The sequence below is a fragment of the Phacochoerus africanus genome, chromosome 3 (genome assembly GCF_016906955.1).
Source record: "Phacochoerus africanus isolate WHEZ1 chromosome 3, ROS_Pafr_v1, whole genome shotgun sequence".
Lineage (NCBI taxonomy): Eukaryota > Metazoa > Chordata > Mammalia > Artiodactyla > Suidae > Phacochoerus > Phacochoerus africanus.
Genome location: NC_062546.1, coordinates 15,278,465 through 15,301,664, shown reverse-complemented (window position 1 = coordinate 15,301,664; position 23,200 = coordinate 15,278,465). Strand labels below are relative to the sequence as shown.

At 45.8% G+C, this 23,200-nt stretch overlaps 1 protein-coding gene across 1 annotated transcript; it reads right to left on the bottom strand.

Annotated features, from left to right (window-relative positions):
- Positions 1-3,501: 3,501 nt before the first annotated feature.
- Positions 3,502-22,520, bottom strand: WFDC8 (WAP four-disulfide core domain 8). Its single transcript, XM_047770173.1, has 6 exons — positions 22,480-22,520; positions 11,034-11,143; positions 10,391-10,531; positions 8,026-8,193; positions 4,581-4,721; positions 3,502-3,641 (listed from the first exon to the last, which is right to left on the bottom strand). Exons 1-6 carry the CDS (start codon positions 22,518-22,520, stop codon positions 3,502-3,504), a joined length of 741 nt encoding a protein of 246 aa, XP_047626129.1.
- Positions 22,521-23,200: the final 680 nt, after the last annotated feature.

Genomic DNA, 23,200 nt, shown 5'->3' with positions numbered 1-23,200 from the left:
GGCTGATGGCAGAGTTTCAGGTAGTGTTTGTCAAGGTTGTATTGTTCTGAGAGCAGGAGAGAATGGCAGCGCTTAAGGGAGTGTCTCCCATCTGGTACAAACTCCCTGCTGTCTGAGGAGCAACTGTGAAGGGAGGACACCTGCCTGAGAGACTCCGTAAAGGTCAGTGACCCAGCAGAGTTGCTGGTTTCTAACTGGGCTCGTGGAGGGGCCATGGGAGAATCCTTCAAGCTGGAGGACCTAGGCAGCTTTCCTCCAGCCACGGAATCCAGGACACCAGCCAGTTCACCAGTCCTGGTAGAGGAAGCACCACTTTTCAAAGAGTGACGGTCATCACTGGGGTCCTTATTTCCTTCCCTAACTTTTGGGCGAAGCTTTATTCTCCAACTGGTCCTATCTGATGGTGAAGCCAGACAAAAACCAGTCTTATCATCGGTGACGGACTCTACGGTCACAAATGGAGGATCGCAGACAGAGCCTCTAAGGGAATCTGCTGTGTAGGTCTCAGCCTGTGGATAGTGATATTCTTGGCCAGGAATGCCTGAGGCCCTCAACACAGCCCATGTTTACTCATAGAGAGCCCCGCAGACATTCCTTCCACCACCACAGGGGCCAGTGTGGTGGCTGGACCAGCCCTTGTGGTTCTGATGATGATTGCAGGACTCATCTCAGCCACACCATCAGGGAACAGTTGAGGAGAAAAACCACAGGCCCCAAATGGCAGCGCTTATGCCAAAGCCCATGATACCAAGCCTAGATTTAATACCTAACCTAACTGCAGTTTCGACCTTCGCCAGAAATAGAATACTAATTAGCCCGTCTGGAATTCTCTGGTAGCACCAATGATGGTGCTGTCCCATGGGCCCTCTCCATCCCCCCCCCCACCCCCCAAGAAGAGGCCATCTGCATGATAAGACCCTTGGTTCTCTCCCCTCCAAAAAAGATGGCTGGGGGCTAAAAATAATCCTTTCTTGTCTTTGGCTGATAGCTCCTGTGCCCCACTCTTTTTCCGATAAAACGCTTCCATTTTATACAACTCCTCAGAGTGCCTTCTGATCCTTTGATGGATGCTGCCCAATTCATCGACCGCCTAATAAAGCCAATGCAGTCTTCAAATCTACTCAGTTGAATTTGGCTCTTTAACAGAACTTTGAAGAGCAAGATGAATTACTCACAAGTCCTGGAGTGTACTGGAGAGTACAAGCCTTGATTTAATACCTAACCTAACTGCAGTTTCAAATCTTCGAAAGAGATTCGAGAGAGGGGAAGAAAGTGTGGACCTAGGGCTGTGCCTCTTCGTTTTTTTATGGCTGTACCCACAGCATATAGAAGTTCCCAGGCCAGGGGTTGAATCCAAGCCATAGCTATGGCAACGCAGGATCCTTATTAACCCACTGCATCAGGCCAGGAATCAAGCCTGCGCCTCCACGGCAACCCAAGCTGCTGCATCTGATTCTTAACCCACTGTGCTGCAGTGCAAACACCTCTGCCTTTATTAGGATCCAAGGTGAGGTCTCTAGGGCTCCTCCCTTTATTGGTGAGTTTATTTATTTATTTTTTTGTCTTTTTAGGGCCACACCTGCGACATATGGAGGTTCCTAGGCTAGGGGTCGAATCGGAGCTACAGCTGCCGGCCTACACCACAGTCCTTAACCCACTGAGCAAGGTCGGGGATCGAACCCACGTTCTCATGGATACTAGTCAGATTCGTTGCCGCTGAGCCACGACAGGAACTCCCAGTGGTGAGTTTAAAGCATCAAAGCAGGAATGAGGGCATGGTAGGAAGAAGCAGGGCCACTCAAGTGGTCAGTCATCTAGGTTGCTCGGAGCTTTCCAAAAGCAGAAATTCATGGATGAGGGCAGCGTGGTTCTTTGTCTCGTGGTTTTATTAGAAGCTGTGTCATAGAGCTGTTCATCCAGGAGGATGTCTTTGAAACGGATGCCTCGGCACTCAACAGCTTAATGTCTGGCACTTATACTACAGAATCCTTTCCCACCGACGTCTCAGTCACCCTTCATCCCACAAAGAGACTAGGGAACAGAATTTCTAATGAACAACCAAGATGCCTTAAGCAGCATTATCCCTCTTATTCTACTACTTGTATTCTCCTAAACTCAGCCCAGAGGAGTGGATATAGTATATATACCATATTATATTTACAATCAAATCACTTTGCTCTACACCTGAAACTAGCACATTCTAAATCAACTATATTTCAATTGAAAAAAAATTTAGCCTACCCCCCTCCCAACAACCCATTATAGAAGGAACCAAAAGTAGGCAAGTTTCCCAAATCGTTTTCCATGCTAGTTTTTTGAGGTAGTGTGACTCAAGCAGCAGAGGAAACAAAAATCATAGACCTATTTTTCTTTTCACTATAGATATGAAGATTCTCAAACTATTTGCTAAAAGAATCAGCGGTGTATTGATTCAGCTATACCTTCAACATGAATAAGGTCATTCCAGGAATATGAGGGTGGGTCAACTTATGAAAATTTATATAAGTTATTTTATACCAACAAATTAGAAGAAAAAAAATCAGGAGTTCTCTTGTGGCATGGCAGGTTAAGGATCTGGCATTGTCCCTTAGGGTGCTGCTGTGGCATGGGTTTGATCCCTGGCCTGAGAATTTCCGTGTGTCACAGGTATGGCCAAAAAAAAAAAAAAAAAACCATTAAATGACTAGATGCTTAAAAGATATTTGAGGAGTTCCCTGGTGGCCTAGTGGTTAAGGATCTCACGTCACTGCTGTGGTTCAGGCCACCGCTATGGCACAAAAGATATTTGACAAAATTCAGCAGTAATTTTCAACAGAATAAAGAGGAAACAACCCAAGGGTGATAAAACTTACATCCCAGACCCTACAACGAATGTCATTTTATATAGCAAGAGACATTGACTCTAAAATAAAGAACTGGAGTTCCCATTGTCATGGCGAAGCGGAAACGAATCCAGCTAGGAACCATGAGGTTGTAGCTTCGATCCCTGGCCTTGCTCAGTGGGTTAAGGATCTGGCGTTGCCGTGAGCTATGGTGTAGGTTGCAGATGAGGCTTGGATCCCGTGTTGCTGTGGCTCTGGTGTAGGCTGGCAGCTACAGCTCCTATTAGACCCCTAGCCTGGGAACCTCCATATGCCACAGGTGCGGCCCTAAAAAAGACAAAAGACCAAAAAAATAATAATAATAATAAAATAAAATAAAGAACCGGACAGGGATTGATACCATTGCCTTTATTTTCAACATTATTTCATAGGTTCTACACAGTATAAAAAGACCCAAAGATGTTTAAAAGTAAGTTATTTAATGGGAAAAAAGAAAAGTCAAATTTATTCTCATTTTTCAGATGATGTGATTATCTATAAGATCAAAATAACCCTATTGAGTATTGTTATACATAAGACGACAATTTGGCAAAGCAGTTGGATGCAGGACGATATGGATAGCTTTTTATTGTACTACTCATAATTAAGTACTTTGATGATAACACTTTAAACTTACTCTTCATTTCAGGGAATCCAGGCACTTCAGTCCACAGCGCGAACAGCACTTCGCTGTGGATGGGCAGTCAGCATCCTGCAGGCACATGGGTTTTTCAATCCTGGAACATGTCGGTGGCTTGTTTGGGCAGAAACCTGCTTTGACTTTATGGGGGTAAAACAAGACACTTGACCTTGAAATACTTGACCATAGGTTGAGACAAATTTGGGGAATCTTGGGAACCCTAAACAAGGTTTTCTTCTGGTTAAACCTCTTAACTCTTCCCTCTTAGAGTAATAATGGAGTGGAATAGGCAGAACATCAACTTTCTCTTTGATAAATAATTTTAATAATTATCTGAAACATCAAAAGGTCTTGTCATAAAATCTGAGAGGATTCCTGACTGCCCCTACAAAATTAATAGGTTTGGGTTGTCTAATCCCAGAGTATGAGAAATTAGAGAATTAAGAGAGCGCCAGAATCTCCTTGTCTGATCAACTGTGGACAGCGAGGACCATAGCGGGGAAGCGAGTTGCCTAACAGCGCACAGAAAACCAGTGGGAAAGTTGAACGCAGTTGAAAAGCCTTTGCTTCCCGCCACCATTCCATGCTATTCCTCAACACCCTGGGACAAGACCCCAGTCTCTTAGCACCACATGGGGAAATGAAAGGGGTTCTTAAAAGCTGGAGCGTTCACTTCTACCCCAACAGCATCTTGCTACCCATCTTTTCCCCAGCACGCCTTACGTGAAATTCTGCGCAGGCCTAAGGACTCATTAGGAGTGTACTTAATGGTTATAAATTCTGTTGTATGCCTACATGGCTACTATCACCTTGTAGGCCATTGAAGAAAGAGGCTCAGAATAAATAAGTGTTCATTGAGAAAAACAAGGAGGGATACCATGCATGATGGCTTGGAAGAACGGCACGACCGTCTCCCAAGATTAGGAGCGTGACATGAGGGCCCTGGTTGGGCATTAAATGGGGCAATAGTCCCAAGAGACCTCTAAGGTTAACCTAAGGAGCATCCCCCACTTCACGGGACAGCATGACCTTCTTAGCATAGCCCAGCAGACTTTGGGAGGTCTCTTCGTGGTGCTCACCTGTCCAGGCCATGGCACAATCAAAGCCACACGTGGATTCACAGCATTTTTCTTTTGAGGGGCAATCGAAGTCACCCCTACATGAAGTTGAACACCTCATACGGTCCTTGAAAGGGAAGAGTGGGCACTGTCCAGCCTTGACTGAAACGAGAGCAGATGTGAGCGCCTTCAAAGCCCACCCCATCCCACCACCCTTCAAACAGCTGCAAAACTAGCATCTTTCTGTGACACCGTTCATTCTGCCCTGCCCAGAGTCACCTCACCTCTAGTAGCCTGTGGAGGGATGAAATGTCTCCCTGTATCATGAGATGCCATAGAAAGAGAGTTAAGCTTGGAGTTTGAAGCCCCAAGGTAAAGTCGGTGTCCTGCCATTTAATGAGTGTCTTTAGTTTCCTTCTCTGTAAGACAGGAGTAATTATATGAAATCCACCCAATTCAATGTAAGCTGTTTTAGGGGCTGTGCTTGCTCTGCTTCGGATAAGGAGTGACAAGATCTGACTCATATTTTGAAAGAATCATTGTGAGGAGTTCCCGTGGTGGCTCAGTGGAAATGAACCAACCAGTATCCATGAAGATGTGGGTTTGATTCCTGGCCTCAATTCCACTGAGTAGGTTAAGGATCTGGCGTTGCCCTGAGCTGTGGCATAGGCTGGTGGCTGTAGCTCTGATTAGACCCCTAGCCTGGGAACTTTCATATGTCATAGGAGAGGCCCTAAAATAAATGAATAAATTAAAATTCTTAAAAAAGAAAGAATCGGAGTTCCCGTCGTGGCGCAGTGGTTAACGAATCCGACTAGGAACCATGAGGTTGCGGGTTCGGTCCCTGCCCTTGTTCAGTGGGTTAACGATCCGGCGTTGCCGTGAGCTGTGGTGTAGTTTGCAGACACGGCTCGGATCCCGCGTTGCTGTGGCTCTGGCGTAGGCCAGTGGCTACAGCTCCGATTCGACCCCTAGCCTGGGAATCTCCATATGCCGCGGGAGCGGCCCAAGAAATAGCAACAACAAAAACAACAACAACAACAACAACAACAACAAATAAAATAAAATAAAATTAAAAAAAGAAAGAATCATTGTGGCAACTGTGTTCCTAATAGACTGTAAGCAGGGAAGTACAGAAACAAGATCTGCTGGGAGACAGTTGCAGTGAATCCAAGTGAAAAGATGGCACCTCAGGTTGGGGTGGCAGCTGTGGAGGGGGTAAGAACTGGACAGATTCTGGATCTATTTTTCAGGTAGATCTAAAATGATTTTTTAACAACGGATGTTGATTGAGAGAGCCATCAGGGGTGATTTAGACTTTTTTTTTCCCCAACAAAGATGGACAAAGCGGAGTTCCTGTCGTGCCGCAGCAGAAACGAATCCTATTAGGAATCATGAGGTTGAGGGTTCGATCCCTGGCCTTGCTCAGTGGGTTAAGGATCCGGCGTTGCTGTGAGCTGTGGTGTAGGTCGAAGACAAGGCTCGGATCCGGTGTTGCTGTGGCTGTGGCGTAGGCAGGCAGCTGTAGCTCTGATTAGACCCCTAGCCTGGGAACCACCATGTGCCGTGGGTGCGGCCCTAAAAAGACAAAAGACAAAAAAAAAAGAAAGGAAAGAAAAAGAAAAGATGGACAAAGCTATGGATAGAGCAGGTTTGAAGAGGGAGAACAAAGATAAGAGGTTCGGTTTTATTCATTTAATTATGTATTTGTTTATTCATTCATTCGGGCCACACCCTTGCATATGGAAGTTCCTGGGCCAGGGATTGACTCTGAGCTGTAGTCCAGGAGTTCAGTTTTGGGGAAGTGAAGTGTGAGGTATTTGTGAGATCCAGATGGACGTGCAAGGTAGGCAGGTGGAGCATGGAGTCAGATTTGGGCTGAAGCTACAACTCTTGTGGGTCACTAGCACATTGATGGTATTTAAACCGGCCCTTCAGGATCTTGTGCGTGTTTCCTGCTCAAATTCAATGACAGCAGGAAGCGTTTCTTTCCTTCTCATTCTCCTCCTTCCTCTTCCTCTCCTCCTCTTCCTCCACACCCACCTCCTCCTCCTCCTTCTTCTTGCCCCAAACCTAAATTTCCCACAAACCAACCCAAGCTCATTTCCCTGGCCTCTTCTTTCTACTGGTTCCTGAGAGAAAGCCAAGGTCTCGCCCACAGCACCATGAATGAGTCTTTACAGGCTCCCACAAAGGGAAGCTTCTTAGTCCTCACTTCATGAGGTCAGGCCAGGGCACAGGATTTCCTTGGCCATTCAGGCTCCCTGGGCCCGTGGAATGAAAATGCCAGCTCTACCACTGGGACTCCTCGGGCAGCTAACGTCACTTCCCTGACTCTGTTTCCTGGTCTGTAAATTGGTGGTGCTGGTCTACTTTTCAGCCCGCCTCACACGGCATCTGAGGCCGACCTTCTCATGCTGCCTTGGAAGGCACACTGGGCTGCATCTTGACAATCCCCATCTCGGCTATGACCCTTTGGGAAGCCCACCTACTGGGCGGCCGCCTCGTTAAATCTGTGTGGGCTGGATCGCATAGAACCCTATCAACCGCTCCGTGAGGTATTTGCTATTATGCCAGTGTTACGGGGCGGGGGCGGGGGGTTCTGACACTCAAAGGGGTGAAGAAGTTTGCAGTAAGTGGGAAAAAGAGCCTTTTAACCCAAGTCATTTGGCTCCTAAGCTCTGTGGCACACTGTCACCCAGGATTACTGATGAGGGTGGTCCCGGGACTAAGGCCTTAACCCACAGCCTTGAAGTTTGCTCCATTCCACTCCTCGCCTGCTCCATGCTCCACTCCCCTTCCGTGGAATTCCAGGGCCGGCCTGTCTATGCTTGGCTCTTGGGTGAGTCCTCAGGTAATAATCAGCAGGTAAATATGGTGAGGAATGACCTATTTCCAAACAATAGACCTGACGCTGGGTCCCGCTGGTCAAACTCTTTTTTTTTTTTTTTTTTTTTTTGCTATTTCAGGCCACACCCGAGACATATGGAGGTTCCCAGGCTAGGGGTCAAATTGGAGCTACAGCTGCCGACCTGCGCCACAGCCACAGCCACATCAGATCCAAGCTGTGTCTGCGACCTACACCACAGCTCATGACTTTACCAGATCCCCAACCTGCTGAGCGAGGCCAGGGATCAAACCCTGAATCTTCATGGAGAGTAGTCAGATTTCCGCTGCGCCACAATGGGAACACCCTGGCCAAACTTTATTAACCAGCTGATGTGCACCATCTCATTTGGAGGGCACCAAGACTCCATCAGGTAAATGCTATTACTAGCTCCATTGTATAGATAAGAAAACACAAACTCATAAAAGGCAGATGACTGATCTAAGACCACCTAGCCAGTGAATGATGGAGCCGAGACTTGAACCAAGGCAGTTTAACCTCAAAGCCTGAGTCTATAACTAGGCTGGTGCTATTTCTAGTTAGAATAAACCCTCCGATGGCCAAGGGTATATGTCTCACCCGTGGATGAGCAAGCCTTCATGCAGTCCTCCTTCTTGGAGAAGTTGTTGGCATTCCCAAGGCAGCCTTGATAGATAAAAGTTTTGCATATACGATGTTTACTATGAAAATACCAGTGCGTGGTTTTATTCTTACACTTTCCACGGTTTACGGGTAGCATGCAGGGTTCTGAGGGCAGGAGGCAAAGAGAGAACATGAGGGGTAGCGAAAAGGGAAGGGGTCAAGCCCTCAGCTTGTGTATAGTTTATGCGTTATTACCCAAATCATAGAAAGAGTCATGGCCAGTAACAGTTCTGGCTCCAGCTTTATGTGACTAATCTACGTTGCATAACATCTATGAGCATCATTTCTGCCTTGCAAAAGATGTAATGAAGAGCACAGAAGAACGATTTGGGAGGCTCCCCTGCGGTGCAGTGTGTTAAGGATTAGGTGTCACCGCAGCTGTGGCACAGGTTGCAACTGTGGCACAGATTTGATCCCTGGCCTGGGAACTTCCACATGCCATGGGTGCAGCCAAAAAATAATAATAAAAAATATTGGGGTTCCCATCGTGGCACAGTGGTTAACGAATCTGACTAGGAACCATGAGGTTGCAGGTTCGGTCCCTGCCCTTGCTCAGTGGGTTAAGGATCCGGTGTTGCCGTGAACTGTGGTGCAGGTTGCAGATGTGGCTCGGATCCTACGTTGCTTTGGCTCTGGTGTAGGCTGGTGGCTACAGCTCTGATTCGACCCCTAGCCTGGGAACCTCCATATGCCGCAGGTGCGGCTCAAGAAAAAAAGGCAAAATAAATAAATAAATAAATAAAATATTAAACAAAAAATTTAAAAAGGGAATGATTTGGAGCTGGTCTTCTCCACTGATCTGATGGTGGAAACTTGCTCAGGAACTATATCCAAAATGCCTAACAAAGTGCCTGGCAGAGGAGTTCCTTTTGGCTCAGTGGGTGAAGGATCTGGCATTGCCATGAGCTGTGGGATAGATCGCAGACATGGCTCGGGTCTGGTGTGGCCGTGACTGTGGTGTAGGCCGGCCGCTGCAGCTCCGATTGAACCCCTAGGCTGGGAACTTCCACAGGTCACAGGTTCAGCTCTAAAAACAAAGAAAGAAAGGAAGGAGGGAAGGAAGGCCCTGGCATGTAGGAGGAACGATATTCTGAGAGAGAAAAAAAGCAGCTCCTTCTGTCTGAAAATTGATCTGATGCTCACAGCTAAGCCATGTTGTTCTCCTGTCGGATATAATCTCACAGGACCCCCACATCAAACGTCACTTTGAGACGCCATAGTGGAACCAAAAAAAATCCCCCTGAAACTCACAAAATACCAAACACCTAGGAGTAACTCAGGCTTCTCTAGCAATTACAGCTTTAGCCTCGTCCTAGCCTGTTCCCCCTGGAGATTAGATTCACCAAGCTACTCAGTCACAGAGTCGCCCCCACTTTCTGACAGCACTCGATCTGGGACAGACCCCCACTGCCTTAGCTCCTCCCCCCAGTGACCCAATCAAACCTCAATCCTGCAGTAGATTCTTCACCAGCTTCTTACTGAGATGGCTCAGACTGTCAGTGGTGAACCTTCTCCCTCACCGCGACAAGTAATCAACTCAACCTGTTCAACTGCAGGCCTGCTCCTCATGGTCTTTGGCCAAAGGGCCTTGATAATAGTTGTCGAATGAATGAACGAATCTATATAAAATGCACAGTTCCCTATTATTACGTACTTTGAGTTAGCAGGAAACCTCCGTGAAGACCAAAGAATCAGGAAATAACCCCAGTCTCTGAGCTGACTGAGGTTTATACTTGCCGCAGTGCCAACAATATTCTTTGTTTTTTGTCTTTTTTTTTTGCCATTTCTTGGGCTACTCCTGCAGCATATGGAGGTTCCCAGGCTAGGGGTCTAATCAGAGCTGTAGCTGCCAGCCTATGCCAGAGCCACAGCAATGCGGGATCCGAGCCGCGTCTGCAACCTACATCACAGCTCATGGCAACATCGGATCCTTAACCCACTGAGCAAGGCCAGGGGTCGAACCTGCAACCTCATGGTTCCTTGTCGGATTCATTAACCACTGAGCCACGACGGGAACTCCCAATATTCTTGACACATAGTGAACACGCAGGAAGTAGGAGTTATTTGTGAATGATTGAATCTGGGACCAAAGGTGACTGCCATCAACAACAGCAGTTGATGTCCACCAGGCCTCGACTCACTCTTTGTATTTGACAGTTGGGAGTCCAACTCCAGAAGGAGAAAAGCTTGAACCCTGGCCTCTCTGTCCTACCATCCAAGGAAATGGTTCGGCCAGTTTTGGATAGAGCAGGACAGAGGACAAGTCACAAAGCACCTCTGTTCTCAGCCTGGATGCCGATACCTGCATATGGATCCATGCACTTCTTCCCACAGGCGAAGGAGCAGCACTTCATGTGCTTCTGGCAGTTGTAATCTGTTTGGCACAAGTCTGGGACTTTAGCATCACAGGTGAGCCTTTCTTGGGGGCACTTCCCTGGTTTCTCTGTAAGAAAGAAGTGTCCAGGAGTTCCCGCTGTGGCTCCATGGGTTAAGAATCTGACTAGTATTCATGAGGATGCAGGTTCGATTCCCAGCCTTGCTCAGGGGGTTGAAGGATCCAGCACTGCTGCAAGCAGTGGCTAGGAGGTGGCTAGGATCTGGTGTTGCTGAGGCTGGGGCATAGGCTGGCAGGTGCAACTCCAATTCGACCCCTAGCCTGGGGACTTCCGTATGCTGCTGGCACAGCTGTAAAAAGAAAAAAAGAAAAAAGAGTAAACTTGGAAAAGACACCTACCAGGAAAAGTTTAGGAAATAAGTTTGGGGAGTAATTTTGGGCAGAGCAGGTGAGGGGAGGATTGGAAGGGCTCAGGGTCAGTGAGCAGGGCTAGTTCTCTGAAGCCACAGTAGTAGCGGCCTCATCTGACAGGAGTCCCTGCCTTGCATCTAACCCTTGGTCGCCAAGAACACCTCCCAAAGAAGAATGGTTGCAGCTTTTCTGAACCCACCTTTGACTCTGCGGTATAGCGATGCAGATGTCTGCTCCAAAGAGAGGAAGAGAAGCAGCAGGAGGGCGCCATTCCTCCAGGAGCAGGTGGAGCTGCGTGGAGGAGGGTGCCTGTGGGAACCAGAAGAGCGCAGGGATGAGGCGCAAACCAGAGAGAGGCGCGAGCGTGTGCAGAGGAACCGTAGAGCCCACCCACCCATTCCCTTAGTTCGCAGATGAGAAAACCAAGGTGCATCATGGGGAGGGGGTCTGTCTGATGTCACATGGCAAGGAGGGCAGGACCTTCCGTCCCAGCACCCTCTGCCATGGTGCTATACCTTATCTATCCAGACACCTGCCTGCCAGTTGCCTTGCTCCTGAGTGAGAGGTCACGCGTGAATGATCACAGGGACTTTTCTGGAACAGTTGCAGGGCTGGTTTGCCCATAGTCACTCCTGGGGCAACCCCAGGCACTGGTGAGAACCTTTCCTTTGCTCCACTGATGACAAGAAAATGATGGTATGAGATTTTCAGGAGGGTCTGGGTTTATCCCACTGGGTTTTGGTGCCAGGACATCAAAAATGATCCCATTTGACCTTGGGGTAACAAAGGGATCCTTCATTCCTTCTGGTGGTCTCAAGCCTAGGAGATTATGAAACTTCCAGGCAACTGAATAAACAGATGCATTCCCCCACTTGCTCAGGCCTCCATTTCCTTCCTGACTCTTATGTATTTTTTTAAAATAATGTGAAGAACTGATAATGTCTTACTGTATTACCTGTTTTGGAGTAAATGCACTTCAAAAACAGCAAGGGAGGGAGGAAGGAAGAATGGGAGGAAGACAGAAAAGAAGCCTGGGAAGAAGGATAAAGAAAGAGAGAGTATTAATGCAAAGTATTAATGCCATACTATGCATCTGTATGACTGGGGGGACTTTAGACACTGAGAAAGAAGCAATCTTTTCCAGATCTTCTAAAGCCATACTAAAAGTAAAGATTTGCGTCCATTTATACCCCCCATCTTTTTTTTTTTTTTTCAGAATTCTAATCCTACATCCTCCCCAAATTTTCCAACTGGGCCTGGACCGTTCAGGGATGGGAATTCTAGCTCCAAACACAGTGATCTTGACTTTGGTCCTGGCTGGGTCACTTGTAGCCAAAGCTATGTCTTGGTTCCTCAGTTTCCCCATCTAGAAAATGGGAAAATACAATCTACCTATCAGCTTTGTTGTCATCGTGAGCATTAGATGAGATGGCGTGACAATTATTCACCAAGTGGTATGGAATGGCCAAAAATTTAGGGTTCGTGGCTGGACCTGAATTCAGTTCGTGGATCCCCCACTTACCAGCTGTGTGTGGCCCTGGCTCAGTCACCTAACCTCACTGAGCCTCGGTTTTACTTTTTTTCTTTTCTTTCTTTCTTTCTTTCTTTCTTTCTTTCTTTCTTTCTTTCTTTCTTTCTTTCTTTCTTTTTTTTTTTTTTTTTTTTTTTTTGCTGCACCTAAGGCATGTGGAAGTTCCTGGGCCAGGGATCAAACCCGTGCCACAGCAGTGACCCAAACTGCTGTAGTGACAATGCCAGATCCTTAACCCGCTGTGCCACAAGAGAACTACAAACCCCAGTTTTTCTTAAGGGGAACAATAATAACACCTACTTCACAGACACGAGAATTCCTTGAACTCTTGTGTAAAGCAGGATGACTGGCATAAAATAAAAGCTGAATATATTTAGTCAGTAAACAGGCAGATCCTGTCATGGCTCAGGGGTTAACGAATCTGACTAGCATCCATGAGGACGCAGGTTCAATCCCTAGCCTCGCTCAGTGGGTTAAGGATCTGGCACTGCTGTGGCTGTGGTGTAGGCCAGCAGCTACAGCTCTGATTCGACTCCTAGCCTGGGAACCTCCATGTGCTGTGGATATGGAGCAAAAAAAAAAAAGCAATCCAGTAGAAAACATCTTATTCCTAGAGCCTCATGGTCACAGTAAGTGAAACAATTAAATTTTAATTACTATACATGTTCTTATTACAAAACAGTATAAAAATATCATGAATAAAAGGCTTTGAGCATAAGATTATATTTCATCAGATTAATAGTCTGGGGGTAAGAGGAATGGAAATAGGAGTCTGAGGAGAAGAAAAGATGTTTTAAACTTTCCAACTGTTAAAGTGCCTTTCCTCTATTTTTTAAGTGAATGATGCTGGGTATCAAATTCATAAGGTGTTTTGCCCCGATCCACTTTTTAAAGTTATGTAGCAGCTTTTTAAAAAATAATAATATTTACATGTTTGCATAATGCATTTCAGATTCATTCGTGTTGTTGTGTGTTGTTTGTACCATTTTATTGCTGATCCATAGTCCATTATATGGATGTATCACAGGTTGTTTATCCAGTCAATAGCGAATGGAGGAGTTCCCGTCGTGGCGCAGTGGTTAACGAATCCGACTAGGAACCATGAGGTTGCGGGTTCGATCCCTGCCCTTGCTCAGTGGGTTAAGGATCTGGTGTTGCCATGAGCTGTGGTGTAGGTTGCAGACGCGGCTCGGATCCCGCGTTGCTGTGGCTCTGGGTAGGCTGGCGGGTACAGCTCCATTTCGACCCCTAGCCTGGGAACCTCCATATGCCACAGGAGCGGCCCAAGAAATGGCAAAAAGACAAAAAAAAAAAAAATATATATATATATATATATATATATATATATATAGCGAATGGACATTTCCAGTTTGGGGTGATGATGAGTAAACACCCTACAAACATTTGTATACAGGTTTTTGCATGAAATAAGCTGTCTCTTGGGTGGGATCTCTGGGTTACATGACAAGTATGTTTATAAGAAACTGCCAAAATATTTTCCAAAGTGGCTGTGCCATTTCGCATTTGGACCACTTGCTCCACGGACTTGCTAAACCTTCGTATTGTAAACTTTTTAAATCACTTTAATAGATGCATAGTGGTAGACTGCAAGACATTTTAAGAGATTAAAGTAATTAGCTTAAATTTCTGGAACCCTAAGAATCTAAGTCACCCAGAATGATGGCAGGGAGATTTCTCCTATTTCCAGACTTTCCTCAGGACAATTTCAAACCCAGTGGGCTCCTTGGTTCCTGAGCCTGGGTGGTCAGGACTTTCCCCAGAACCCTATCATTGAACCTACCTCTTTGCCCAGCCTTTCCACGTGGCAGAAGTTGCTCTTTGCACTAAACTGAGGAGCATTTTGCAATTGAATGGTCTACAGATGGTCAAGAGCTGGGGAGACAAGTGAATTTCCAGGTTACAACCTTTGGGAACTACAGGTAAAGACCCCACTATGACTCCACTACACTTCACTATGCTACTGCCCCTGTCTCGCGTCTCTCCCCTGCCCTCTCGCCACTGATAACCGCTACTTTGTTCTCTAGATCTGTGAGTCTATTTCTTTTTTGGCCACATTCACTAGTTTGATTTATTTATTTATTTTTTGTCTTTTTGCTATTTCTTTGGGCTGCTCCTGCGGCATATGGAGGTTCCCAGGTTAGGGGTCGAATCAGAGCTGTAGCCACTGGCCTACGCCAGAGCCACAGCAACGCGGGATCCAAGCCACGTCTGCAACCTACACCACAACTCACGGCAACGCCGGATGGTTAACCCACTGAGCAAGGGCAGGGACCGAACCCGCAACCTCATGGTTCCTAGTCGGATTCGTTAACCACTGAGCCAAAACGGGAACTCCTAGTTTGATTTATTTTTTAGATTCCACATAAAAGCGATATCATATAGTATTTGTCTTTCTCTGACTTTTTTCACTAAGCATAATATATTCTTTAGGTGCATCCACATTGCTGCAAAAGGCAGAATTTCATTCCTTTTCACAGCTTCTTTATCTATTCCTTTGTTGATGGACACATAAGTTGCTGTCATATCTTGCTATTGTAAATAATACTGCTATGAACATTGAAATGCATGTATCTTCTCAAATTAGAGTTTTCACTTTTTTCCAAATATATACCCAGGAGTGTAATTGCTGGATCATATGGTACTTCTATTTTTAGTTTTCCGAGGAATCTCCATATGGTTTTCCATAGTGGTTGCACCAATTTACATTCCCACCAAGGTAGGAGGGTTCTAAGAGAGTATATTTTTTTTATTATCATTGTTATTTGGCTGCACCCATGGCATGCAGAAGTTCCTGGATGAGAGACTGAACCCACACCACAGCAGCGACCTGAACTATAGCGGTGACAATGCCAGATCCTTAACCCACTGAGCCACCAGGGAACTCCATAAGGGAGCATCTTTAAAATTCATTTATTTTCCATATTATCCTAAAAACTCACTGTTTTGATTTAAATCCATTTCTTCAAATTTCTCAGATGATACACTTATGCTTATTCAAGCTTTACTGTCTTGTAGGAAACTAGTCTGTAGTTATGAATTCTTGGAGGGGTCTTTTTTCACACTCTACTGAATGGATAAATAAAATGCGGAATACAGGAGTTCCCATTGTGGCTCAGTGGGTTAAGAATCCAACTAGTATCCATGAGGCTGAGGGTTTGATCCTTGGCCTCACTCAGTTGTTTGAGGATCTGATGTTGCCATGAGCTGCTGCTGTAGATCTGGTGTTGCTGTGGCTGAGGCATAGGCCAACAGCTGCAGCTCCGATGTGACCCCTAGCCTGACAACTTCCCTATGCCGCAGGTGTAGCTATAAAAAGAAAAAAAAATGTGGAATGGATATAATGGATAAAAGGAAGGGACTTCTGACACATGAATGATCCCTGAGGCCATTATGCCAAGTGAAATAAGCCAGTTACCAAAAGACAAATATTCAAGGATTCCACTTACAGGAACTATCTAGAGTAGCAAATTCTTAAACCAAAAGTAGAATTGTGGCTTCCAGGAGCAGAGGGAGGGGGAAATGGGGAGTCACTGATTAATGGGTACAGAGTTTCATTTTTGTAAGATGAAAAGAGTTACAAAGATGGGTGATGGTTAACCAACAACATGAAGGTACTTAAAACCACTGAACTATGTAATTAATACTTAGGATGGTAAACTTTATGTCTGTGTATGTGTATATACACTTTATGCACATGTATCTTACCACAATTACAAATAACAATGTAATAGAGCAGGACCCTATGGGTCGTCCTGGGGCAGGCTGCTCCCCCCATCCCCTGCTTTAGCTCCGCTCCAAAGTACCTAGACAACAGCATCTTATGCACATTTCCTAAGTCGTTTAACAGAAGCTAAACCCACCACAGAATGGAAGAAATTAACTACTTGATGACCGGGAACACATAGCCCCCAGGTCCCCTGGCCCCTAAGGATTCATAAGGCGAACTCCTGCGACACCGCCCTGGTACCCCACCATCAACCAATCAGAGAATTGTGCACAAGCGGAACACTTACCCTGAGACACCCCACCCCCACCCCCTGCAACTGGGCCTTTAAAATGCTTTGCAATTTTAGTTTGGGGATTTCAGGCTTCTGGGGGTGGAGAGGGCACAAGCCACCCATCTCCTTGCCTGGCCTGCCATAAACATTTCTCTGCTCCAAACTCCGACCTTTTTTGAGGGTTTGGCCTCCCTGGGCATCGGGCACTGGAACTTGTGCTAATGATGATAATAATACAGGGAAAGAGGCTGGATTTCTGCTCAGAGATGTAGAGAACGGAACAAACCTCCCAAGCTTACACTGAAAAATAGCTGGACAGCTTTTCTTGAACTCACCGGCGCGCTGAGATCACAGGGCAACCAACCCGTCCAGAATCTAGGGAAAGACAGGCACCTGCAGGGAGAGATCCGTAACGAGCATTGATCACCTGGGGGGCAGGCAGCCGGGCACCAGTACCGGGCTAGCAAATGGCTGGAGGCTGAGTGGCACTGGCACAACAGAACCAAGTCCCTGGAGCCCACATCCTCTTATAGACTTTTCTCCAGGGAGACCACTGGGTCCTCGGAAAAGATTTTCAGAGTTTTCTTTGTTGTTGTTTGTTTGTTTGTTTGTTTTGTGGGAGGAGGGGTCTGGCCATCCTGTGGCATATGGAGTTTCTGAGCCCAGGATCAGATCCAAGCCGCAGTGGCGACCTAAGCCGCAGTTGCAGCAATGCTAGTTCCTTAATCCCCTGTGCCCGGCGGGAGATCGAACCTGCGTCCCAGCGCTCCCAAGACGCTGTCCATCCCGTTGCACCACAGCGGGACCTCCAAGATTTTTCAGAGTTCTGATAACATCTCTTTGGTGGGGCAGCACTGGGAAGGGGAGAGAAGGCAGCCACCACCGTGGAAGCTTTCCTGTCTTTCCTACTGAGAGAAAGCTTCAGTCTTGGGAGAGAGAAGCAACACTGTTGCCCTAAGGGTACAAGGGAAATCTAGCAGCTTGAGGAGGGGCAGAAATACTGGCCAGATTCAGAAACCGCTGGCGGGGGTGGGGGGGGGGGCGCAGGATCACTAAGACCACTTCTGTGAGGCCCCAGGACACCGCCTCTGCCCAAGACTGAGAATGGACCCCAAGCACGCCCACTCCCGCCCCATCTGGTTAAAAACAGTAATGAGTAACTTGCAAGAGAGTCCTCTAGAGACACAGCACAAAGCTGAAATCTGAGCAGCGATCCAGGGGGGGAAAAATCCTCTAATTAACCTGGCTCCGCTCCAAACCCAGATACCATTTCTGTTTTGAAGATGGACTTTTTTTTTTTTTTTTGGTCTTTTTGGGGCCGCACCTGAGGCACATGGAGCTTCCCAGGCTAGGGGTAGAATCCGAGCTGTAGCTGCCAGGCTACATCACAGCTCACAGCAACGCCGGATCCTCAACCCACTGAGCAAGGCCAGGGATCGAACGTGCATCCTCATGGATGCTGGTCAGATCCGTTTCCGCTGAGCCACGACGGAAACTCCTGAAAACAGAATTTGGAGTCTGTGGTGCACTCAAGGTAACCACAGTGACAATAAATCAATAACCGCCAACTCAGCCCCTCTCCGAATCAGGTCAACACAAATTAAAGCCTAGGAGAAGGAAAGGCGAGCCCTTTTCCAGGGGTAGAAAACTATCTGCTGGGTCTGGTTCCTTGTCTCTCCCACAGAACAGAGCTATAAAAACCAGAAAGTAAGTCAGAGCAGGCAGATTGGGAAAGCCCATAATTCAAGTATCACATTGCCAATGATGAGTTTCCTGGCATTTTTTCCCATCAGGTGTCCATGGCCAACCTGAAAACAAGCACTGAAGTGCTGATAGAGCTGCAGAAGGAACCTTCTAATTTTGGCTTGATGCATGATACAGGGAACTTGTAATGCTCAGAAGGGGTGCAGAAATCCCCCAGATTTTTTCCTCCTCTTTTTCTTCTTTGTTCTTCTGCATCCTGGGCCCTAAGAAATTCTATGGTAGTGATGGCTGCAATGGATGCCTGGGAGCTGGAAGGAGCCAAAACTCGGAGGGAAGGGAAATCTTCCTCCTTTGGATGCAGCTGTAATTCTAAGAGAGTGGGTGGCCCTCTGTTGTCCTCCGTTTCTTTTTTCTCTCTTCATTTCTTCTGCCACTTGATCCCAGATGTGGATGCAGTTGTGGAAGTGCCCAGCAGAGCAGGGTAACCAGAGCCCCGGTTTTTTGGAGTTTTGGAGAAATAGAAGGTACTAGGGAGATGACAGGAAAAGGGCCTCAGGTGAAAGAACCGATAAAGTTATTTATTTACGCCTAGGTTCACCTCCAAGTGTGCATACGTGTATGTAACCCCGTCTGACATTGAGAATTGAACTAACAAATACACCCCCTCTGTAGGTCCCAGACCAGCCACTAGGTGGTGCACAGGCAGGGACGTTACTGAATGAACCGCAAAGCCTTTGAAACTGAACTGACATTGAAAACACAACCCACAGAGGAGAATCTGAACGTTTCAGCCTGAACCTAACCGCTTCAATGCCCTTTGAAAACAAAATATCAACCTTCTCTGTTAGACTTGAACAAGATTCAGAGTCTTATAACACAACGGTCAATATATCTGATATATATATATATATATATATATATATATATATATATTCCCAAATCCAAAATTATATAACAGATGAAGGAAAAGGAAAATATCAACTCATATGAAAAAAGACTATCAACAGACTCCAGTTCTAAGATGGAGTAAATGGAATTATCCGACAAAGTCTTTAAAGGGGCTATTAGGGAAATTGTTCAGCAATCAGGAACATTCTTGAAACTGATGGAAAAATAGAAAGTCTCAGCAAATAAACAGCAGATATAAAGAAGAATGAAATGGAAACTTTATAAGGGAAGAACATAATAACTAAAGTAGAAAACTCACTTGATGGGCTTATTATCAGAATGAAGATGACAGAGACCCGAGCAGTAAACTTAATGATGGAGCAATTGAAATGATCTAACATGAACAATAAGAAAAAATATACCGAAGAATGTGTACAGAACCTCAGGGACAGTGACAAAAGTTCTGACATCTGTTGTCAGTCATGGAATGAGAGGAGAAAGAATAAAATGCAGAAAAAGTATTTGAGGAAATAATGGCTGAAAACTTCTAATTTTGTTGGAAGACATAAGCCTATGGACCCAAGAAGTTTGTGGAGCATTTAGGATTTACCTTCACAGCAACTTACAAGTATATAATTCCATGAGGCTTACATAAAACATCTTATAGCTATGACAGCCTATTTTATGCTGATTTAATATTTAACTTCAATATGGTACATATATGCAATGAAATACTACTCAGCCATAAAAAAGAACAAAATAATGCCATTTGCAATAACGTGGATGCAACTAGAGATGATTATACTAAGTGAAGTAAGTCAGAAAGAGAAAGGCAAATACCATATGATATCATGTATATTTGGAAACTAAAATATAACATAAATGAACTTATGCAGGAAATAGAAAATGGATTCACAAACATAGAGAACAGACTTGTGGTTGCCAAGGGGGGAAGGGGTGGGGAAGAGAGAGTGGGAGATTGCGGTTAGCAGATGTAAACAATTATTGTAAATAAAATGCACAACAAAAAGGTCCTACCATATAGCACGGGGAACTCTATATTCAATATCCAGTGATAAACCATAATGGAAAAGAATATTCAAAAAAAGAATGTTTACACTTATGATGGAGCATGATGGAGGATAATGTGAGAAAAAGAATGTATATGTGTATGTGTGACTGGGTCAGTTTGCTATGCAGTCGAAAATTGACAGAACACTGTAAACCAACTGTAATGGAAAAAATAAAAATCATTTAAAAATAAATAAATATGTGAAAAAGAATGTTTAAAAAGAGGCTAAAAATTTTAACTTCAATCACATATAAATTTCTACCCTTTCACTTCCCCCTTTTTAATTTTTGGATGTCACAACTGACATTTTTTATGTTGCATATTCACTAATAAATTATCATAGCTAGAGTTATCTTTAATAATTTCGTCTTTCAGAGTTCCCATTGTGGCTCAGCAGATTAAGAACCTGACTGGTATTCATGAGGATGCGGGTTCGATCCCTGGCTTCACTCTGTGAGTTCAGGATCCCATGTTGCCAAAAGTTGCAGCATAGGTGGCAGATGCTGCAGCTCTGATTGGACTGATAGCTCAGGAACTTCCATGTGCCAAATGTGTGGCCCTAAAAAAAACCCAAAAAATGATTTTGTCTTTCAACTTTTAATCTAGACTAGAGTTAAGTGGTTAACACTTTTCCATATTACTGTAGCAGAGTATTCTGAATCTGACCATATACTTTAAAAAAAGAGAGAGAGATCAGTTAATTTTTTCTACCACTTTTCATTTTTATTTTGTTTTTTGCTTCTGGGGGCCACACACACAGCATATGGAAATTCCCAGGCTAGGGGTGGAATTGGAGCTGCAGCTGCCAGTCTACACCACAGACACAGCAACCTGGGACCTGAGCCTTGTCTGCAACCTGCACCACACGTCACAGCAATGCCAGATCCTCCACCCACTGAGGGAGGCCAGGGATCAAACCCGAATCCTCAAGGATACCAGTCGGGTTTGTAACCTGCTAAGCCACAATGGGAACTCCGCTTCATTTTTTTTCTTTTTGCTCCTCTAAGTGGATAGTCTCAGTTGACCTTTGCATTCTAGCTAATTTCTGCTTGGCCAAATGTGCTTTTGAAGCTTTCTACTGAGTGCTTCAATTCCACCACTGTATTCTTCAGCTCCAAAATATGTTTGGTTCTTCTTATCTTTTCCACTTCTTTGTTGAACTTCTCATTTTGTTCTTGTTTGTTTTTCTCATGCTGTTAAATTATCTGTGTTCTCTTGTGGCTCTCCAAGCATCGTTAGAACACATTTTTAAATTCTTCGTTGGCCAGTTTCTGGATCTCCATTTCTTTGGGGCCATTTATTGGAGTTACACTGTGTCCTTTGGTGGAGTCATGACTCTTCATGATCTCTTGAAGCCTTGCTTAGGCATCTGAGCATTTAAAGAAGCAGTCACCTCACAGACTTTGAAAAACTTATGGTTTCCATTTGATATCGCTTATATCTGGAATCTAATATACGGCACAAATGAACCTTTCCGCAGAAAAGAAACTCATGGACATGGAGAACAGACTTGTGGTTGCCAAGAAAGAGGGAGAGGCAGTGGGATGGACTGGGAATTTGAGGTTAATAGATGCAAACTAACGCCTTTGGAATGACATCCTGCTGTATAGCACTGGAAACAGTATCTAGTCCCTTATGATGGAGCATGATCATGTGAGAAAAAAGAATGTATATATGTATGTGTGACTGGGTCACCTTGCTGTACAGAAGAAAATTGGCAGAACACTGTAAACCAGCTATAATGGAAAAAATAAAAATCATTATTGAAAAAGATACTTTGTCAAGTTAAAATAAATAAATAAATAGTAAAAGTTAAAAAAAAAAGAAAAGAAAAATTTATGGTTTCCAAAGGAGACCGGTTGGGGGGCGGGGAGGGATGGGCTGGAGGTTTGGGTTGGAAAGGCTAGAAAACTGGGTTGTGATGATCGTTGTACAATTATAAATGTCATAAAAATTCACTGAGTTAAAAAAAAAAACAGGAAAATAAAGAAACAGTCACCACTTGCAGACTTTATTGACTGACTTCCGTAAGAGAAGATTTTGCCTGCCAGTAGGGGCATGCTGGAGCATGCTATGACCCTAGGTCTAGTGGTACAGGGTGCCATAGGCGGGGGCAGGTGGCAGCTTCAGGTGCAAAGGGGCATGATATGTCTTTGGCTCAGGCTGCTGGGGATCACAGCACCAATAGCTGTATGGTGCTTGGCAACCTTAGCAGGAGTCTGCAGTGGCTGCAAGAGCTGTTGGACTCCCCAGCCTCACCTCCAAGTCCAGCACCCCAAGACCAGGGCAGGCAGAGGTGATGGCCAGAGCTGGTGGTGTGCACACACTTGCCTTTGGGGGCCAGGTGCAGGTGCTTGTGTAGTGTGCAGGCACACACATAGCGGTGGGGACCAGAACGTGCAGCAAGAGCTGGGGCCACCTGTGGGCTCACTGGCAGTTGCAGGGATCCTGGCTGTCGGCCTGCACTACCATCACGGCTGGGCCTTACCACAGGCACGTGGCAGTGACAGCTCATGGTGGGGGTCAGGCTGGGGGTGTGCAGTTGCCTAGCTGGAGGCTCTATCTAGAGATGACTGCAGTGTTGCAGACCAGTGATGGAGACAGACCCGACCTGGGACCACAAGCAGCTGCAGGGGCCCTGGCTGGCAGCTTGTTCTCCCGTGGCTTCAGTGTCCCCTGGCATGTGCCCAATGCAGTGGAGGCCCGTCAAGCCAGCAGCGTGCAAATGCGCAGCTGGAGGGCCAGCCCTGGGCGTGCACCCTGAGGTCTAGGTTGGCATCGTACAATTGTGAAGCTACAGGGGTCTGGACTGGCTACCCGGGCAGTTTCTGGGCTCCAGTGTGGGGACAGGGGATAAGGAGTGGGGAGGGACTTGGGTGGCTGGTGTCAGTGAATGCAATACCCGTGGGGCAAAAGCTAGTGAAATCTACAGGGGGCTGTGGCAGCTATGCTGGCCGCTGGTTTCTCTCTTGGTGAAGTCGTCTCGGTTTGTCTACAGGCCACCGTTTATCAAGATCACTTCTGCTATGTGGCTGTTCCTGGCAGTGCCTGCTTTCTTCTTTGTTTCTAATTGTATCTAGATGGCTCTGCTTTGCCAGTCTGGGTGGAGTGAAACCAAAGCTGGACCTTTGTGTGGTGCCCTAAAAGGCTGA